This window comes from Vigna angularis, chromosome 4, assembly GCF_016808095.1.
Source record: "Vigna angularis cultivar LongXiaoDou No.4 chromosome 4, ASM1680809v1, whole genome shotgun sequence".
In the NCBI taxonomy this organism is placed as follows: Eukaryota; Viridiplantae; Streptophyta; class Magnoliopsida; order Fabales; family Fabaceae; genus Vigna; species Vigna angularis.
This window is the reverse complement of record NC_068973.1, coordinates 21527546-21550136: the sequence shown is the minus strand read 5'-3', so window position 1 is coordinate 21550136 and position 22591 is coordinate 21527546. Positions and strand designations below refer to the sequence as shown.

The 22591-nt window shown below is 33.8% G+C and overlaps 1 protein-coding gene across 2 annotated transcripts; it reads left to right on the top strand.

The window, feature by feature from the left end:
• The first annotated feature begins 14924 nt into the window (after positions 1-14924).
• Positions 14925-20975, top strand: LOC108330558 (UDP-rhamnose/UDP-galactose transporter 6). Of its 2 annotated transcripts, none has more exons than XM_052876249.1 (6): positions 14925-15130; positions 15989-16213; positions 17310-17494; positions 17588-17788; positions 18158-18319; positions 20370-20975. In XM_052876249.1, exons 2-6 carry the CDS (start codon positions 16084-16086, stop codon positions 20691-20693), a joined length of 1002 nt encoding a protein of 333 aa, XP_052732209.1. In that variant the 5' UTR covers positions 14925-15130; positions 15989-16083; the 3' UTR covers positions 20694-20975. The 2 variants fall into 2 exon arrangements, with proteins under 2 accessions (XP_052732209.1, XP_052732210.1); XM_052876250.1 differs by lacking the exon at positions 14925-15130 and adding an exon at positions 15205-15306.
• The last annotated feature ends 1616 nt before the right edge of the window (positions 20976-22591 follow it).

Below are 22591 nucleotides of genomic sequence, written 5' to 3'. Positions count from 1 at the left end.
CAGACTTCCGCCATCTAACGGTAGACCATTTACATTTTGTCACTGCTCAACGCTAGACCATTTACATTTTTTGGTCGCTCAGTGACAAAAACCTAGCAGCCAGTAGTAGTCTAGATCTTAAATGCTACCATACCTTCACAACCAAGCTTGCATTCAATGCCACACCAATATTGCTCAATTTCATATCAAAAAATAGTAAGTTCAAAATTATAATTTGTGGAACGAGGGACTTGTTCGGATCATCATATTAGTTTTCCTTACTTAATACTTGGTTTAAAAACAATTTTCAATGTAAAAGTGTCTACCAATTTGCTCAAATGATCAGATCCTCATTTTTTCAACTCAACACCAATTCAGACAAGATCAAGCAACATACAACCACCAAACACAACATAATTTCAATATGGTCAATTACCAATATTAGCAACTCAAACATGCAAGTTCATATTATCAAAGTAGTAAAACTTAAAACAAGATAATTAGCTTCCCTTATCTGGAAAATGACCAAACCATTCTAAAAGGCCTAAGACAACTCCAAACGCAGAGGAAGGCCTATCAACTTCTACGAACAACAGAAACATGATCAATGTACACCGTTAGAACCACCGATTAGCATAGTCTTATCAAAGACTCAGACATTACATGCAATCACAAATGGTTTACAAGCAAAGAAAGACAAAATCGACCAAGGAAAATGAGCAGAAAACCAACTTACTCTATCAGATAAATTGATCAGATGAAAGTAGAGAGTTCGCCTCAAGGATTTTTGTGGTGGCCTTTGATATTTAAATAGTTGAACAAAGAGTGAGAACTTCTAGAGAAGTTAGAGAACTCTAAAAAAGTGATTTATAAAGAGATAATGTGTTTTAAAATAATGAAACTTGTTCATAATCAAACTATTTATATTAAAAAAATTTAATATTAAAATAGTTATTAAACTTGTTCTAAATCACTATCAATTATAAAATATAATTTTCTAGGTATTTACAATTTTTATTCTATTTTATTATATAATAGTCAATTTTGCATTCTTACTCTATTACCATCAATAATTACATTTAAAATTATATTTTAGAAAAAGAATATACATCATAATTAAATTATAAAAAATTACTTGATAAAGAATAATTCAACATTTTTTAATTTTATCATATATATATATATATATATATATATATATATATATATATATATATATATATATATATATATATATATATATATATATATATATAAATATATAAGATAATTAAAAGAAACTGTTTTATTAAGAGTAACTTGTGTTTTAAATGTTAAAATTGACATTATGATTATTGACTTTTACAATATTCTAAACTTATATAAAAATGAATTTATTTCTAACTCTATATGTTGTGTTGTTTATCATTCTCTCTGAATAGATATTGAAACAGAGGAGAAAAAGAGAGAAAAATGGACATTGTCGTATATATTTCTATGTATACATTAAAATATTCCTCTGCGACTATGATGTTTCCTAGTCAATTTTGAAATCACATTAGAAAAATACTCGTTTGTTGGGACAAATGAATATAACGAAAAGCCGTGTCAATAGATCTAGAAGGTGATTTAAAGTTATTAAAAACTAGATTTTTGAAACTGTTCAAAAATAAGTATCCATAAACCCTTTGCGTGAAAAGGATACATTTCTGTCATTAGATCCTTCAATCAAGGTTCTGCACGTGCCCTTCAGTTCAAATATATGCATTTAAGGAGAAAGAACATTATCTTATTGATAAAGATTTTTTTGGATGACATGGAAAAAAAAAGTATGTTGTATTCTCTAATCATGTTTAACTTTTAAACCATTAGAATAACTTTCATATAAGCGCTTTTAAACTATGTAAGATCGGTGTTTAATAGTGGTATAAAAATTATACACAATTAAGATGACAAGCATCAGAGTGTATATGCAGCTGCATGGAATTTAAAATATAATATATATTTTATTATGAACTGGAAGTAATCTCAATTAATTACTCTGTAGTAAATTGCCGATAAAAGAAAAAAAATTATAATTTTAAAACTTAGATGATAACAATTAATAATTAAATTCACAAAAAAATTATAAGTGACTGGTAAAATCTACAATTAAGTGTTTTATTTATTTTTAATTCAATTCTTGATCAACTATACTCAATTTAATATTAATAGAAATGGAAATTGTCTTTTATACAAATACAATAAGTGATTAATACTGTGTTTTATAAGATATTAAAGAAATTATTTATGAATACAATATTTTAAATTTAGGTGACATTTATTTATTTTAGAGATATTAACTATCTTTTGTTACAACTTAAAATTATTTTTTTATCTATAATGTTTTTTGAGGGGTTTGAGACATTATTTAGGTGTTATTTTTAGAAATTGATAACATATTTTTAAGGAAAATCAATTTTATATATTAAGAAAAAAAAATTCTTCGTGAGAAGTTCAATAAAATATTTTAACACGTTTGGTAAACCACATAATCCTATAATTTGGTTAATCTTATTATTAAGTATAGCATATAACTTTTACGAGAAGAATTGTTGCAATAAGGATAACATAATGTAATATCTAGATTCCAAAATCATTAGTGTTGAGTTGGACTACAAGAGATATTCACTTTTGTGTGAATAACATCAATTAGCTCCTTAAATAGTCGCTAATCGAGCCATACCTTTTGTTGGTCATGCTCAAACACAATTTCTTCACCTACATATTTGAACCATTGTTGCCATAAATCCAACCTTGTTAACATCACAAGTGATTCATAATGCTTAAAGATTGTCATTTCAACAATTTAAACTTTTTTTTATTTTAAAAATGTTAAATTACAGTGGTCTTAAAAAAATAGTGTTAAAGTTACAACAATCTTAGTTAGCACAATCAATCTATGAGAAAATAATATTAAGCCTATAATGATTTTAGTTATCACAACCAGCTAACAAAAAAATATTTTTTAAAACTACAATGTTTTTTAGTTTGTACAATTGGCTAAAGAGGAAATAATGTTAACGTTACAACAGTCTTAGTAAGCACAATTGGCCAACAAACAAATCATGTTAAAGATCCAACTGTTTTAATTTGAACAACTTCGTATACAAGAATATAATATCAAAGCTACAATGGTCTAATTTACACAGACAAAATAAAATTAAAATTATCATGTTTTAATTGCAAAACTAATATGAAATAAAGTTAAAATTACAATAAAAATAATTACTTGGTACGGTAATTGTATCATAAAGCTAAATATGTGAAATATGATTATAACAATTAAAAATTAAAAGTCAAGTGTGAAATCTAATTATAACTATTAGTGTTTATGATATAGATAAAAAGAACCAAATATTCTTAACTCAATTGTACAAGGCAGAAAAAAACTTTTTATAAAACTATATTTACAAGGCTGTAAAACAACTAAATAATAGCTGACAACAACTTTTCTTGTATAAAAAAAAACTATTTTCTAATTATAACATCTCTCTCAAATTGGGTGATGTATGTTTATAAACCTAACGTGAATATCTTTTCAGCCAAATGGTGATGGATACAAAGGACAATAAATCCTTTAGTAATATTGACATGAATGAGATGTGAATCCACCTCATTGAATAGTGGACTAATTGTCACAAAAATTGGAGATTGGCAAAGAGATGTTGAGAGAGAGATCATTTGTAATATATTTGAGCCATTGTGCTCACAAGCCACAGTGGCTAAAGCCTTGTATTCGGCTTCAATGGAATTGTGAGAAACTGTGTTATGATTTTTGGACTTCCAAGATATGAGGCAATTACCATAAAATACAAAATAACATGTTATGGATCATCATGTAATGTTGCAAGTGGCCTAGTTTGAATCAGAGAAGGCTTGAAGTCTATGGGGCATTTTGAATTGGATAGAAAAGCCCCTGTCTTAGAGCACTTTTTAGATATCTTAGAATTCAAAAAGCAGCATTTAAATGAGAGCTTCTAGGAGATGCAATGAATTGACTGACATGTTGCACAACAAAGCTCATTTTCAGTCGTGTATGAGTAAGATACAAAAATTTTTGAATTGGTAGAATTAGGAAGAGGAGCCCATCTGATTCATGGAGTTGGGGCAAGTTTACTACCAGTTAAACCAAACTCGAATAAAATATCAAGACAGTACTTTCATTGATTGAAAACTAAACTACGTTGAGAATGAGCAACCTCAAATCCTAAGAAATACCTCAAATCACCTAGGTCCAATTTGGAACTAATCATGAAGATAAGATTTGATATGTGTTATGTATGATATTGAGATTATTACCAATAATAACCTTGTTATCGATATAGACTAAGAGGGTTGTAAACTAATCAAGAGTTTGTTACACAAATAAAGAGTAATAAACTCTACTTTGAGTGAAACCAAATTTGAGCAAGGTAGTAGTGAGTTTTGACATTCCAATGTTTGCTTGCTTGTCACAATCCATATAAGGATTTATGAAGTTTGCAAACTAATTTCGGAGAAGAAAGTTGTAAACCAGGTGGTGGGTTCTTATAAACCTCTTGATCCAACTCTTCATGTAGAATAGTGTTATCAACATCTAGTTGATGTAAAAACCAACCAAAAGAAATAGCAATAGAGAGAAGAAACCAAATAGTAGTTAGCTTAACTATAGGAGATTTTTTTTTGAAAACACGAACCCCCTTTGTTTAAATGAAACCCTTTGCCACAAGCCTTGTTTTATGTCTTTGTATTGAGCCTTCTTTTTTGAATTTGGTTTTGTAGACCCATTTACACCTTACAGCTTTCTTTCCCAGAGGAAGACTTATTAATGATTGTTAACCCTCGGCAAGTGTAACCGAATCGTATCAAGTAATAATAAAATGGTAAGACCAAGTATTTTTCCCAAAGGACTCACAGCCTAAACAGTTATGTGATTTGATGATTAAATTAGACTTGTGAACGAATTCTTGTAGGTTTAAATGCAAATACTGAAAATTAAATATGAATGCATGTGTTGATCAATTGGATCGAAAGAAGCAAAGGTGATTGATGTAAATTATGGAATGATGATGTTGTTGGGGTTTTCAATTCATCCTATCCACCCTCATGTATTCAAGAATTCATCTTTCGTCATTAATGTTAATGTCACTTTCTAATTTACCTTAAACTCGACGTCTCGGTGAAGAAAGCCTACTCCTAATCACTAGTTCACAATGTCTTGTCTCCCTAGCAATTATTCATGCATTACATTCGCACATAAGCTTAAAGGCAACCAATCCTCCTATCCCTATGTCTAGGCAGTATTACTATTGGGACAATTTCTTCAGTTCTAGATTTACTCATATGTGTCCATACAAATAACATCAATGATCATGCAACTGAATGAGTTAAATAAAGCATGCATAGAGTATAGAAGAAAAACCCTAACTGATGGAAGCAGCTCTATGACGCGTAGAAGGATGCTTCAAGACGCAGAGAATGGCAGCGGATGGAAGATGGTAGTGGATGTCCGAATGCACTCAAGGTATTTGTGAAATTGTCTGGTGGTGTTTGGATGAGTGTTTTGGTAGATTTCTAACTCAGTAGGCTTTCCAAAGGGGAAAGGAGCTAGAGGAGGTGCAAGATAACAAAGCACAGAGGTGAACTTGAGAGTAATAGCTGAAAATTGGCAGCATTTCTTTACTTCAATTCAAGTTAACTTTTACAATGGATTAAGCTCTCTTTTATAGGAAGAGAAGCTTGAGAACGTGGAATGTATTCTGCATATTTACAATGTGCATAAGCTAAATGAAAATATGCAGAATGATGTTGGTCGTGTGTTATACATGGAAAATGTGGAGAATGTGCTCATGTGAAGAAGCTTGATGGTTTGGCTTGTGTTCCACGTGAGAAACATGTAAAATGTGGCTGGTTGCATGTTTTACGTGGGCAATCCTGGTGGCTGCATAATCCACATGGAAAATGTTGAATTCATTCTTTCAAAGGTGCTACACGGCTGGTTGCACAATACATTCTTCTTTGCCTCCTTGCTTGGCAACTTTCCTAGGAACCTTCTAACCTTATTAATGTCCTACAAAACAATGTAAATGGAATTAGTTAAAGAGAATCTATCTAAGACTTAGATAAGGAAATAGCTTTAGCAATCTTTATTCTACTTCCCTTTCTTTAGTCTTAGTGTTAGTTGATACTTCTTTGGATGGGAAGTCCCTAAAGGGGTTGCCATCACTAACAATTAATGAAAGAAAGCATATAGATTAAAGAACCAATTCAATACATGAGAGTTTCAAAGGATTACATTGATTCCCCAACAACAATGAAGGTTTAGTTCACCATAATCATGGTGAAACTAGATGAAAAATAATGAAAGAATGAAAGATAGAACCCTAGAATTTGAAGAGTGGAGCTTGAGCATCCAAGATCCTCCTCCAAGGGGTGAAGAAACTGTGATTTTGCTTCGTTCTCGCCAAATATACTAACCCTAATTTGGCCAAAACCTTATATAGCTTGCTAAAAATTACAGAAAATTGGCCCAAGGCCCAATAAAATGGCGCTCAGCGGTAAGTGTGGTTCTTCTATTTGATGCTCAACTGCAATTTTGCCCCTCAGAGTTGACTGCGGGACTTGAAAGTGTCGCTCAGCGGTAAAAGTGGCGCTGAGCGGTACTTGCGGCTCTTCTTTTATGCACTTTTTCTTCCTTTTCTCAGTCCAACTTCTGACTACTTCACTTCTTCCATTCAATTCATCTTAAAACCTACAAAAACAAGGAAAACTAAGCATAAAACCTATCCAACTCTCTTATTTCCAAAACTTAAATAAAAACATGATTCCAAGCTAGTTTCTAAGTCATAAAGGTTGTCTTTAAGGTTAAAATTAAGTATAAAAATAATAGTTTTTCAACTATTATCAATGACCAAGTCTTATTTCTTTTAAGATCTTCTATCTTAACAATTATAGCTTTCCGCCAACAATCAAAATGATTGGCTTCTTTGAAGGATGTAGGCTCAAGTGTATCATAAGTAAACAAACAAAAAACAGCATGGGAGTTAAAACATTTTGAATAAGAGAGATAGGAGTATAAAGAATAAGGAGTGCTTTTAGTTAGGGGTGGGTAAAATCAATTGAACTACATTGAACTATTAAAACTTGTAGTGAACTAAAATATGCCAAGATAAGACAAGCTCGTCTAATAGGTTGTCAGTATAAGACATGATCGTCCAATAGAAACCCTGATCTTGGTTTTGAAGTTTAACTAAATAACATGAAATGAAAAAGTCTTTATGTATGAAAAGCTAACCCTAAAACCGAAAAAACACTTAGCAAACCACATAGGCTAAAACATCTAGGCTAAGGAAATGAAAAACCTTAGGATAGTAAAACACTAAGTCAGAAAACCCCAAACCTAAACTAGGAAACCAACCTTTATAGTTAGACACTAGGATAGAAAAACACTAAGTTAGAAAACCCCAAACCTAAATTAGGAAACCAACCTTTAGTTAGACACTAGGATAGAATAACCCAATCTTAAGATAGAAAACCAACTCTAAGCCAAAAGAAATAAGAGAACCCTGGATAGATGAACACAAAGCCATAAGCCAAGAAAGGGAAATGAAAATACAACTACTCAGGAAATAGAGTAGAAAACAAAGGGCTTGAAACAAAAGGATACAAATCTAGGATAAAACCTTAGCTAGGAAGAACATAACCAAAAATTGTAAATAATGATCTAAGAGAAAGAATTAATCAACAAAAAGCTACACTAAGGATTAAGACAAACAACTCAAGACTCCAGAACACAACTTAGAATAACAATCACAAAAACATGGTGGTGATAACGGTTGAAAATACCGTTATCTGTTATGTAATTTTAATACTAATCCTTTACTACTTAGAAACTTGCTTGGAATCATGTTTTTCTGTTAAATTGTGTGAATAAGAGAGTTGAGGTTGAATTTGATGATTTATGACTAATTCCCTTTATTTTGATAGAAAATGAGCTAATATGGAAAGCAGGGATAAAGTGCTCAGAAAGGTCCAGAAAAAGCACCAGAAGGAAAAAAGCTCGAGGCTTGGGCGCCCTTTTTGGAGGCTTGAGCGCAGCAAACCACCGCTCGCCGCCCAAGCGCCCCTTTTTGGGCGCTTAAGCGCCAACAACACGAAGCTTGGGCGTCCTCTGGAAGGCTTAAGTGTAGGAAGTGTCACTCACCGCCCGGACGCCTCTTTTTAGGGCGCTTGAGCACCGGATGCACGAAGCTTGGGCGTCATCTTTGAGGCTTGGGCGCAGAAGACCACCACTCACCGCCCGGGCGCCCCTTTGTTTTGATAGAAAATGAGCTAATATGGAAAGTAGGGATAAAGTGCTAAGGAGATAGTGCTCAGAAAGGTCTAGAAAAAGCACCAGAAGGAAATAAGCTCGAGGCTTGGGCGCCCTTTTTGGAGGCTTGAGCGCAGCAAACCACTGCTCGCCGCCCAAGTGCCAACAACACGAAGCTTGGGCATCCTCTGGAAGGCTTAAGTGTAGGAAGTGTCGCTCACCGCCCGGACGCCCCTTTTTGGGGCGCTTGAGCGTCGGATGCACGATGCTTGGGCGTCATCTCTGAGGCTTGGGCGTAGAAGACCACCGTTCCCCGCCCGGGCGCCCCTTTTGGGGCACTTGAGCGCCACTGACTCGGGCTTGCGCTTTGTTTCTATTTTGCTGTCGCTCTATTTAAAGGACCCAGACATCCTAGGTTTGGTATCTCTGGCTGGAGCAGCACAATAGCCCACTCTTCCACTCTCTGAAGGCGGATTTGGATGCGAAAGTGTCCTTCCTCTACTTTTAGGGTTTTGCTATCTCATGCTTTTCCATGTCTATGGAGAACTAAACTCTATTTGTTGTTAGGGAATGATGTATCCTTGTGAACTCTCATGTATTTGATTTGATTCTTAATTCCATATGCTTTTTCATTAATTGTTAGAGTAATTCATCTGTGCTTATTACATGCTTTTTTTAACTCATTCATCGCATGATTTATGAATTGCATGAGTGTCGGGAGGTTTCTTACAATTTAGGTTCTTGTTGAATTCTCCCATGAGTAATATTTCTCAGGGATGAAGGTATAAGTCTTGGTCATCTTAAGCTCTTGATCTTCACATTTAATTGCTAGGAATGTTAGGAATTGCATGAACTGGTGGTTAAGGACAAACTTATTCGCCGAGGGATCGGGTTTACGTGATTTAGTGACTGACGTTAACATTAATGCATAAAGAAGAATTCTTACATATATGAGAGAGAACTTGGTGAAATCTAACCCCAACAACATACTCATCTCATTATAAACAACATTCGTTCATCTTTGTGTTACTCTTCTAGTGATCAAAATGCATTCATTTAAATTTCTGTTCTTGCATCTTAAACCAATGATTTCTATTTATTTAACTCTTAATTAATCGACTCATCACACAACTGTATAGTGTCGAGAGTCTTCTGGGATACGATACTTGGTCTTACCATTTTATATTACTTGTGCGATTTGGTATACCTACCAATCCATCAATAGGTGAAAACAAAAGACTTAGAACTTGAAACCTAAAACACATAACTAGAATTCCCAAACATAGAAAAACATAGGAAAACACTTAGGTCTTAGGAAATAGAAAAACATCTAGGCTAAAACACCCAGATGCATGACTAAACGATTTTCTGCCTAAACCGTCAAAGAGAGATTGAGTTAAACACCTAATGCTTATAATACCTAGTATTCAGCTTCTCTCGAAAACAAATAGGTCGAGACAATGTCTTTGATAAAATATATTAAAAGACTTAATTATTAACATATGTAAGAAAGCTTAATCAAGCTAAACACTATCTAATTGAAAAGAGACAAAAACTAAAGAAGTGTTTACTTGACTAAACGTTACCATGAACTTAACAAGTACCTCATCTTATATACCTACGCTTGGTATCTTCAAAGAAAAGAACTTAATTGCAAAATGATACCTAACGGTAAGAAATCAAAAGCATTTTGTTGTTCTGAGCAAGCATTAAATAACATTAAATGCTCAATGTTCAAAAACAACAAAAGTGATATCTAATTAGGAATAGGTGATGGAAGAGCACCCGAGGAGATGACGATAGAAGCTATGCGAGCATGATTCGAACCTCCTCGAAGCTTCTCCGACGAATAAATATGCAGCGGAATGTAGACGAAACTGTAGATCGAGAGTTGACTCATAGGAAATCGAGAGGAAAGCTCGAAATAGAGAATAAACTTGATAGAAACCCTAGAACGGTGCGGAATCACTAAACTAACCGATTGATCGTTGAGAATGGTGTTTTAAACGGTGGAAAGGGAAGAACGAAGGTTGGAGAGGTGTTTAATCGGTCAAAACTCTAGATCAATCGGTGAAAATGAAGAAAATGGTGAAAAACGAAGGAAACCCTAGCGGAAGGCAAGAAGAATGGCAGATCTGTGATGAACTGGTGGATACGAGCTCTTGAGAGCGTGAATGGAAAGAGGTTTGCGAAGATGCTCTCGCAAGAGAGAAAATATGGTAAAAAGAAAAGGTGTACCTCTGATGCGTATGAGGAAAAATGATGTCGTGAGGAACGGGACGCTGACGCGAGAAGGAAAGATGTAGCTTCTGACGAGTGGCTGACACGTGCAAGCTGATGTGGATATGGAAGCAGCGTTGGGGGTGAGAGAAAGCACAAAGGAAAATGGAGAAATGAAAGAACGAAGGTAGTGTGCAAGGAAGGTGGCTAGAGAGACTCTTTGGACTCTCTAGCTTGACTTTCAAGGAGAATTATTCTGGTTTTAGAAATATAAGATAAAAACACTAAAGAAAAATAAGATCTGCTATATATGTAGTGCAGGACCATCACTACAAACGTTCATCTTATAGATGCTAGAATGAACGTTAAGTAAAATACAAAAAGGAGCAATAATCAGACTATCAAAAAGTTATGCAAAAAGATAAGTCAAGATCATTTTTTATAAAAGCTCTAAAAAGCACATATGCTCTAACAAAGGCTTCATCATATAGCTAGAAAGGAACAAGCGTCAAGACAAGCTTCGTCAAACGGTCATATTGTCAAATCTCAAACAAGCATTGTCATAACGGCTATATCCTCAAGGTGTATAAATAGAAGACCTGAAGAAAGAAGAAGATGATGATGTAGAGGAGAGATGATATGAAGATGTAAAGATATCTCATCATCCATTGAGCGAGGAAATCTATTTGTGCTATCAATGCCAAATTTCTACTATCAAAAGGAAAAGAGAAGAGTTCAAGAAAAGAAGCACTCTCAAGCTTCATTAGAATATTCACTTGAGGAAAGAAGAGAGAGTGAAAGAGTGAAATACAAAAGAGAGTCTCTCAAGCTTCATTGTAATATTTGCTTGTGTTTATTACATGAGAGAAAGAGAGAAGTAAAACATCCCTCTAGTACTTCAATGTATCACATGCTTACTTATGTAAGGAGGGAAAAACATAGAGATGAGAGAAACACCTGCGAGTGTTTAAACTATTTTATATTGTAATCAAATCCTCTCTGTGAGAGTTATGGTCTGAACGACTTGTAAGCAATCTATGATTGCAATTTTGGAGAGAATCAAAACACTTATAACTTAACTTTGAAAGGTTAAGGAAATATAGGCGAGATCGTCCAATACCAAGAGTGGTGCAAATACTCAACTGATCTAGAGTAACTAAAGGTTATTCGTGGATCAGAGATACTAGGAGTAGTGAAGAATAATGCACAATCACTAGTGGGTGAAACTTAACTAGGCGGTATCGTGGATACCAGGTTGCTTAGGGATACTAGGAGTGGTGCAAATACTCAAGGAAATCTTAGCAGGTTGCTGAGTACCAAGAGTGGTGTGAATACTCAACTGATCTAGGATAACTGGAGGTTATTCGTTGATCAAGGATACCAGGCTTGGTGAACAATACTACACAACTAGAAGTGGGAGAAACTAAACTAGACGGGTTTCTCAAAGGTACTAAGCGTCTAGGGATACCAGGAGTGGTAAATAATACTACGCAATCAGGAGTGAGTTAAACTCAATTATACTTCATTGAATATCTAATGGAACCTTCTAAGTTAACTTAGAGGAGAACTGGAGACATAACCTTAATAGGTGAACCAGTATAAAACATTGTGTATGTTTTAATATGTTGATAAACGATGTAGTTTTATTAACTTCTTCTTTATTCTCTCTAATATTATGGTCTGCGCTACTTAAGACTACTGCCTACGCTCAAACTTGGATACGTTGAATTGGCTAAGTAAACAATCTCCTTAAGTATGCTTTTACTAACCAAGTTTCTCAACTCATAAGTATCACGTGCATGGGGATCAGAAGGCAAGATGCGAAAAAAGCTACGGAAACACTATTCAACCCTCCTTCTAGTGTTTCTCCACACCTTCAAAAAATAGTTCGCTTGAACTGAACTGAACTAAAAGGTAGTTCAAACGAACAAAATTGAACTACTTTTTCTTTTATCAAACTACACTGCACTGAATTGCATTGAAGTACAAAATAAATTAAACTCAACTGCTAATTGTACTAACTTTGAACTAAACTATATTAATTTTAAACTGAACTATGCTAAATCACTATGTACTCTTCTATAACTTATTTTAAAATAATTCAAGAGTGACATGAATTGCTTAAAACTACACCACGTTGTAACAACTATCCAAAACTAAATTTGTAACTCTGTGAGATACACATCTAAAACAATGAATACCTTATATATGTACCCAAATGTCTATTTTGTATAAGAATTTTTTAAAAAAAAGTTATCCCATATGAGTGGTGCTACAAGTTCATCACTAAACTTTTTATTCGTAATAGATAATAATTAAATTAAGAAATCACTATTTAACATTTTGCAACTTATTTCAGGTTAATCCAATAGTGAACCAAATTGTAAAAACTGCCATGTAGTAGTAACAACTATCCAAAACTAAATTTCTAATCCCATAGCATAACCATATGAAGCAGATGGATGCCTCATGCATGTACCCAAATTTCACACCAAATTCCCCATCCAACTTTTGCCCACATCATATACACATAGTTCCAAACGAGCCAGGATGCACACATAAGATGAAAATTTGTATAAAAACCATAATAATAGTTATACAAACTTGATAAAGGTTGTGCATATGAGTCACTACAAATAAGTATAAAATCAAGTTATTGTTAATACCAAACGTATTCTCTTGAAGGTACATGTAAATCATAGATAAAATGAGGATTCCCTTTGGATAATATGAGTCTCATTGTCTCCGGATAGACAAAGGTAACAAACCCAAACATCCATTTTTGTTGATAGGGAATTCTCACATATTGAATAAGTCAGAATTTGATACAAAGGAAAAAAATATACTCATGAACCTGTGATACCAAAGAAATTCTACGAGATTTAATTATAAAACTAGCCTCAAATATTATATTGATTGTGGTCAAAATCATGCTTAAGTCATTGAATCGTTCAATTCAATGTGTTACACCAAATTCTTTGAGCTTGGTCCCAAGTAGAACACAAGTACCCAATTTTGTGAAAAAAAATTGAGAAAAATAGAGAGATAATTTATCTGATCTGAAATGTCAATACATTGATACTGAGTTTCTAAACTTGGAGACTCATATTTATAAGATACTAAAACATAATTTTCTAACAAACCAACAAATATATGGTTACATTAATTACTTTAAAAAAAGTCCAGTTGTATAACTGAATGTAAAGTTGTTATATCATAAACCTAACCAGTACATACATAGTAATTAGTCCATACTAGACATGTTCTGTCAATATGTTGTTATGAATATAAGAAGTGAATTGTGTGCTAACATGTAAATGTACACTAAATCACATACTGTTGTTAACAATTTTGATGAAGTCATGAAAAAGTGACCAAATTAAATATAAATTACCAAAATTGAAATCACATTAAACATTCGAGAAAAATGAGTTTCACATAAAACAAAGTCCACAAAAATATAGATCAAAATAATATTTAAATTTTTTTAAAATACTTGCTATGTTTATAAGGACACTTAACTTACAATGTACATATAACAAAATGAAGAGGAATTTAAAAAATTAGTGTACATCCAAATATTAAAGATATGAGAAATCAGAAACGGATAAAACCAAAAAAAAAAAAAGAAATGGGAAAATATTATATGAAATTAATTTTCTTTTTGTTTATGTGATTTAAAAAGTAGTACAAGATGGCAATGCTTACATGATCGACACATAGCAACTAATTATTTTGCTCTGAAAACGTATTTCTAACCACAAAATGAAATCTTCCCGTAAAAATGACCATCACTTTGATTCCAAAAGACCCATAAATAATTTGTTGTAGATAAAAACACACGCTAGACACACAAGAACAGGGGAAGCAGTGGGACTTGGAAAAATAACCTTAAAAAATAGGTTTCACGATCATGCCCACACCAATTGAAGAGACGGCCAAATTTTTTTGCACCAAACACAAATGAAACAACACCGATAAAATCATAATAAATGGTAGAAGAACATGCTTAAATATTTTTTTCCAAGAATATGGGATAAGTCTATTTATTGTCTCTCAAGTTTCAAATTTTTATTTTTATTTAATCATATTTTTTATTTTTCAAATATTGTAATTATACTATTTTAGCATCTGACAATATAATCGCGCCAATTGTTAAACAACTAAAAATGTAAATGTATGACTTTAATTTATCTAGAATAAACTTTAAACCTTGATATTATGTGTTTGCATGATTCAGATTTTACCACTATAGCATCTTGGATTAGGTGATCAAAGATGTGGTTCAACTGTAATAAGTATAAATGTTCTGATAAATCCGATTTAGTGTTAATTAAGGAAATGCAGTAAAAAAACACAGAAAAATGGTGGTGATTGAAGGATAATTGTGCGAGTGAAGTTGACTAGTAGTATTAATTAGCGATGACATACCGTTTACTTTGCAGTTGTTGCTGCTTTCCCCGCAACTCACCTTTTCTCGGTCACTGAATCTGGACGTTAACAATCCAGCCCAGCCACGCCACGCTCCGCACCACACAGCGCACCAATTTTCCATTTTAAAAGCCAACGCGGAAAGGAAACAACCAAACACCATCACCACGTTCTCCCTTCATCTCAACGGTGCGTTCCTTTAACACCTTCACGCAATATATTATCACCAACCTTTTTTCCTTTATTTTTTTCTTTCTTTCGTTCTTTAGAGATTTCTGAGTCTAGGGGATTCTTCTGCTCCTTAGTTCTTACTGCCGCGCTCTCAAATTAGGGATCGCGGATCCACGTTCGAGATTCCGTTTGAGGTTGCTTTTTCCTCGTGCTCTTTCTTTTGCTAACGGATTTTTTGGAATTTCGTGATTTTTGTTAGCTTGGAGCTCCAATCTGCTTTCAATTACTGTATATTGTTGAAAATAGTAATGGATCTGATGAGATTGTGCTGTTCTGGTTTGATTTAGCTTGGTATTGTTTCCTATTGGCTGAATCGTGTCTTTCGAGATTTAGGATTATGGTTGTAGTTAATCGTAGTTCGCTGTGTAAGTGAGCATTTCGTCAACTTCAATATTCATTGTCCCTTTCCTCATGTCTCTTTGTATTTTTTTGTTTGCCCCTTTTTGGGATGTCTTGAACTATAAAACAAGAGCTTCTCGTAAGAATCTCAGAATCAGTTGTTTTTAACTTTATATATATCCGTATCTGTGTCTATATTTGTGTATATAGTGGAAGATTCCTCTGCTGCAGATGTCATGTCAACTCTATGGACGGAGATATCAATGAAGGGTGGATAGCATTTTTATATTTCTTGTAGATTTCCTTTGTTTTTAAGTCTCCTTGTATACTATTATAAATTTCTACTGTTTACTTGGTTATGGTAGACCGCATTTTGTTTCGTTTTCCTCTCTGAAATGTGGAGCAGTGTGAGAATTTTACTCTATTTATAGGGAATTAGGAAGGCGCTTCTTCTCATTATTTATTTTTTCTGTACAGATAAAGCTGTACGATTCTGAAACTAGTCATTCACTTATTGCATGAAGGCAGAGCTGTGAGAAATTAAGTTTTTGTATTGGAAGCTCTAGTTCAACATGTCTTCTGTAAGCAAGGGTGATCGGAAGGCTTCTCTTGATGCAGCATCATGGTTGTTCAATGTGGTCACGTCTGTGGGAATAATCCTGGTGAATAAGGCCCTAATGGCTACATATGGTTTTAGTTTTGGTAGGATCTCGCCTTTACTTTTCCCATTCCCTCCGTTGAATCTTTGATCTGCATGCCTTTGATTTAAAAGATGCCATGCTTCTTTTTTTCTATGCGTTGTTGCGACAAACTACCTATCTTGTGCATTCTTTTGGTGTCTCACATGTATGTATTTGAAGGTGTAAAGAAGGGGAAAGCTTTTTGGTATGATAAAATTGCATGTTTTATGACCGTAACTTCATTTTGATATTATATGTTTTGCATAATTCCGATTGCACTACTGTGGCATCTTGGATTAGGTCCTTGAAGATGTGGTTCAATTGAAATAACTATAAAATGACCTAATAGACTGGATATATGATATAGCGTGGAAGTGAACTAGAAAAAATCCTATAGGATGGGCATTTGACTTGGTGGTTTTTCAGAAACTGTAATATAGAGATTTTGAATAGTTTACTCCTGACTTTAATTTCAATCTCTAAATGCTAATACTTTAAGTTGATATGTTTTGATTTGTGTCTACCTCTTAATGATACTGTTCGGTATAAACTTTTCCTATGATTTTGAAGAAGCATCCATTATTTCTAGGTGGTAGTTGAATAGGAGATAAATTAGCACCACAGATGCTGTAAGCAATACTATGTTGTTCAGTAAAAGTGGTTAGAAAGAAAATCTGAGCAGAAGGTAGGCATTTAGACAACAGGCTGTGGTGGTACAGACTGCAAACATTTTATCAGTGATGCGAATTCCAAAAATATGCACAAAATCTGCTAAAAGAGAAAAACTTCTCATAAAAAAATTAATTGCGAAGTTCAAGATAGGCATTCAAAGTTTCCACTAGGAAAGTATTTTTTGAACAATCTTTCCATTTCCGTGGTTTTCGGTTTAGATCAGTAACGGCAGTATTATCATTTGTATATCTGAACTAAAATAACGTAAACGATCGTACTGAGATTAGAATTGGATGATAGATTTAAAATCTCTTCTATTACCAGTCAAGCAAAGAATAATTTGGTTTATGGTTTCTTTTTATGTAACTTGTAAGGAGTACAAATTTCTGAACTTCTATACCGCTCCTGAATCCTGACCTTCTGTCTTATATAATGCTATTATGCAGCTACTACTTTAACTGGTCTGCATTTTGCCACGACAACTTTGTTGACACTCATTCTTAAATCGCTGGGATATATTCAGACCTCTCATCTTCCATTATCTGATATTATCAAATTTGTCTTATTTGCAAATTTCTCCATCGTTGGGATGAATGTGAGTTTAATGTGGAATTCTGTTGGTTTTTATCAGGTAACAATTAGAGAATTACAGAAACATTTTGAACTCTCTTTATAATAAAGTTAGATATTTATAATAATTCCTCCTTGAAATAAAATTTGTCAGATTGCTAAGCTGAGCATGATTCCAGTATCTTGTTTTCTGGAGGTTGTCTTGGACAATGTACGATATTCAAGGGACACAAAGCTTAGTATTGTTTTGGTTTTGCTTGGTGTTGCTGTCTGTACAGTCACCGATGTCAGCGTTAATGCAAAAGGTTTTATTGCTGCTTTGATAGCAGTTTGGAGCACAGCCCTGCAACAGTATGTAAGTAACATAGACTAACATCGAACCTGAATCTTTAGTTGTGAGATACAAACCAATCAAATTGAATTTCATTTTATAAAGGCAGTTTTGGATTGGTAAATGTTCACTTTCTGGTACATGATACTTGTTGGCAATAATTCATTTATTTAACAATGAACTGTCTTTGTTATAGAACTTTAAATTATAAAATTGGGAAGCCTGCAATAATTTTTCTGTTTTTTCTGCAATTGTATCACAAATAGTATTCTCGGGTGCTTCTATAACAGACTTCGATGATTTAGTTTACAAAACTTCTAAGCATTCTCGCTTTTGTTGGTTTCATGACCTCACTCTTGTTGGGATGATATTTAAGAATAAACTTTTGTGCAGTATGTGCATTATCTTCAGAGGAAGTATTCTATTGGATCATTTAACTTGTTGGGCCACACAGCACCAGCACAGGCAGGAAGTTTACTCCTAGTAGGCCCCTTTCTGGACTATTGGTTGACAGGCAAACGAGTTGATGCCTACGGATATGGCTTGACATCAACTGTAAGTTTTCTCTATTTCTTTTCTGGTTTTTTTTTTCTCTTTTGAATCTTTTGCTGTGATTAGGGAGAGAAGTGGATACTAGTTAAATTTATTTCTATATCAGGTTTAGGATGGGTTATTTTCTAGTAAGAAGTTTAAAATAACTCTAACTGTAAGGACTATTCCTGATTGCTGTGTATTTCTTCTAAATGGATTTCCTATTTGTTACGCAAGTTAATATATACTACATATTGCTTATCATAGAACTGAGTGCCAAATTCTGCTGCCCAAATTCAGTGTCAGGTTGCTGCATAGAAACATTGAGAAAGCATCCTTAGGTTGTCTAAGAGTACTCTTAATCTTAACTAATTCATACTTCTGTTAAACTGTCTTCTATTCAATATATATAAGTCCTCTAAGTGTTGCTTGCAGCTTGAAGTTCTAGTAGGTTCTTTAAGAATTTTTCAAAACTTCAAATTTGCTTTTTGGGTCAGTAAATAGCTTTTGAAGATCAAAGTGTCATAACAATCCATATATCTTCCTCTAGTGCACGTTATTTTTTAGAGGGAAACGACCTTCTCAGTCTCTTTCAAGAGATAGACTTTCTTTTTTACGAAGGCGTTCATTGTGCCCTTTTTATTACTCCTTATAGTGGATATTTAGTTAACTAATAACGTCTATGAAATCAAATGCATGTTCATATCTAATTTTCTCCTCTTTCAAAATGTTTAGAGCATAAAAGAAATAGTATTTCTGAAAAGAGGCACATAGTTATTTCTGTATTTGGTGCAAACTAGTACTGCTTGGGTCGTTAACTTATCCTTTAAATTCATTTATATACTAAAACGTTTGGCTCTGTGTTCATAATTTGACCAATCTATTTTAAAATATGATGATGTTATGAGAAATTTTCTTTAGGGGAAGATCCGTTAGATTTGTTTATGTACGTCTGAAGGAAAAAGTATCTTTTTCTGAGGTTGTGTAAATGTTGAAGGTTTTAATTATATGTATACAATCTTGTTTCAGTTGACCGCTTCCCTATTTTTGTATTGGAGATTTTTATTTCGTCCACCCCAGTTTTCCAGTAATACTTCTACAATAATTTCCTTGGTCTTTGTTGTTGCTTCAAACTAATGCTAAATATAGTTGGTAGCGTGCCTATTCATACAGTATCTGTAAAAGGTTGGATAAACTTTAAAGCTAAGGGGCACAATTATAATTTTGTTAGTTTTAATTGTGCTATGCGTTTCATGCCCAGTCTGTCAGTTTTGAGTTGTTTTTTGTTTTTCCTTTCTGTTTATATTCTGCTGGTGCGTTCAATTTTTCCTGCTGGGTTGGGTTCTGGTTTTTTCGTTATTATTCTGATTCAAGTTTTATTTAGTATCAGTTGTTAGGCTTTATTTACTATGTAAACTGTTACCTTTTGTGGCTATTTAAAGGGCCACGTTCATTCAATAAAAGTACACATCAGTTTTGCACTGCGTCTAGCAGGCTGTTATTTTTAACATAAAAGGCATGAACAACTTTCTTACATCCATGTAAATTTTTTATTTTATCTCTATACTACTGGCGGCATCCATATGCATGAAATACTCACTACATCCATATAAATTTGCTTGTCTCACTATACTGGTTAGCAACAGCATGCATATAGCTCTTTTTATTCGTAAATAAAAGCGGTGTATTCTTGACGGTTGGTCGGTATGCACATAATGTGGGAGGGTTCCCTCCCTTGGTCTCCCTTAGAACCAAATGTTGTAGTTGTCATTTTCTTTTCTAAATGATTTGGATCCTATCCCTTCTTTACCTTAGGAAAATACTGTTATTTTTTTAAGAAACATATATTCTGTGGAGGGACCAGTTTCCTGTGTATGGACTGTGAACGTTTTGTTTGTCTTTCTCTGGAAAATGACACGGGCATTTTCATAAGAACAGGGGAGAATCCAAATATGTATACAGTTTATGTCAACTTTATAAAACTGTACAGTGTAGTACCTTTACTCAAGAAAATAATGAATACTGTGACTACTGGAACACTATTATTAAACTGAGCTGCTCGTGCTTTCTGCAGTTGTTCATCATTCTGTCTTGCACCATTGCAGTAGGGACAAACCTCAGTCAGTTCATCTGCATCGGTAGGTTCACGGCTGTATCATTCCAAGTCCTTGGTCACATGAAGACTATTTTGGTCCTAATCCTGGGCTTCATTTTCTTTGGAAAAGAGGGTCTCAATCTACATGTTGTTCTGGGTATGATCGTTGCGATAGCAGGAATGGTCTGGTATGGCAATGCTTCTTCTAAGCCAGGGGGGAAAGAGCGTCGTAGCTTTTCTCTTCCCAAAACACAAGATTATAGTTCACTACCTGTGTCCTCTGAACCAGACACGAAGGCATAGAAAATAATAGAAATTCACTAGAGAGGAAGTGCTGCAACTCTTGGTTAACTGTGTGGAAAATCAGGTGTCCAGCGAATTGGATTAATTTTCATTATACCTGGAGTGAATTCCCCAATTATTTATAGATCATAGTCATATCTTGTGTTAATGAATTGTTTGGGAGGGAAATGGGAGGAAAAAGCGTTGTTAGACGAGGAAAAAATCTATGCTATGTTCCATTTTTTTTTATTACAGATAATGTTAGTGTCACTTTTATAGTAAAGTTTAATTCCATTTTTGCCATTTGGACGGTTCTGTTGTTAACTTTCTGCTCATGACAACTACTAGCATGTTTGAATTGCATTCCTTATGTGTCAAACATACTTTTGAATAATGAATGATATGGTTTGTACCTAATAATCTAATCGTACTTTTAGATGCTTTACCGTGGTAACTCAAACATGTTATACGTTATTGGGTTCAAAGGGAACGTGTTGGGTTCAAATATAGGAATGTGTGTTGGTAGATGATCTATAATCCTTGAGTGATTCACTTCGGCTCCACCTTAGAATCAATAGAACCTTTCATAAGTAAACAAGTGTCAATTTCCTTGTTAAATGGATTGCTGTGCTAAAACAAGCAACAAGAAAGCAAACACTCAACAAAGAAACCGACATATGGGGAATAAACAGGAAATAAAAGTTATATATTGCCTTGACCACTCTGGCAATATGCATGCATAATAAATGGACCGTGTTTGGACAGATGGATTATCAGCGGACTAATTTACCTATCCAATTAGGTTTAATACTCTCCCCAGTTAAAGTAAAATTTATATCTGTGATAGGCGGAAATGTATTAGGCACTCATTTGTCTGTAGGGAAAAAACAAGAAAGGTTCAAGTAAGTTGTGGCAGGGATTGGCAGAGCTAAATAAAAGAGCATAGTAAATGCCTAACGTTATGTTAGGTGGGCTTCCCAGTAACCTAATCCTGAATAATTGAAGTAGCTTTCTGGAAGGTTTTTGTAGGATTCACTTGCCATGGTCCCAACAACAGCTAGATCTGCATATTTTACACAGCACTTTTGAGACAATGGGAGAGCAGGACCTGTAATAAAAGCCTGATTTTCTGAGACATGGGGAATGATGCATTCATGCAAAACAGTAAAAATTAGGTTAAAACTTGACATTTATGGCGTCACGTACCAGCACTTCTGTAGTAGCAGGTCAGCACCTGGCTCTGTCCAACGTAAAATATTTGGGTTTTTCCCCTTCTACTATTCATTTTCCACCTAAATTTTCAATGTTAATTGCTCGGCGTGCTACTTGCTTGCTTGTTTCTGATACCTCCACTGTGCATTGTTTTTATTTTGGAGAATAAATTGTATACCGTAAAATGCTTCTTTACTAGATAATTACTTTAACAGGATAAGTTTGAGTTTTGGCTAAGAACGTTAAGATAAATTTTGGTGAATTTTCTTTTCTATTTCCTAATGCAATACTTCAATGTTTTCTGTTACAATAAAGAATTTGTCTTTATCAAAATATTGATAACCTTTATTTTAATGAACTAATTTTAATTCATGAAATGCTTTTGAGAAAGAATAATTTATACTGATATAATAATTAAAAGACTTAACTTTTAGGAAATATTTAATAAATACTTAATTTTATAAAATGTTTTCTACAATTAATATTTTTTTCTGAAGAGTTTTGAACTAATTTCACATTTTTTCAGAAAAAAAAATACCACTTCTCGGAATATGGGTATATTGACTTTTGAAGGGTGATGGAGAAATTGGTTGGTTGCTGAGGACAATATGGAGGAATCAAATGGGTGAATTCGTTATAATTGCAGAATGAGATACCAATGGAAAGCCTATGCTTTCTGGGCTTATTATGTTTGTTGTTGAGATACT

Excerpts from the sequence above, each read along its gene's own strand:
- LOC108330558 (XM_052876249.1), top strand. The coding sequence starts at position 16,084 with ATGTCTTCTGTAAGCAAGGGTGATCGGAAGGCTTCTCTTGATGCAGCA. Across the intron at positions 17,495-17,587 it reads ATTCTGTTGGTTTTTATCAG|ATTGCTAAGCTGAGCATGAT; the intron begins GTAACAATTAGA and ends AAAATTTGTCAG. Across the intron at positions 17,789-18,157 it reads GCACAGCCCTGCAACAGTAT|TATGTGCATTATCTTCAGAG; the intron begins GTAAGTAACATA and ends ACTTTTGTGCAG.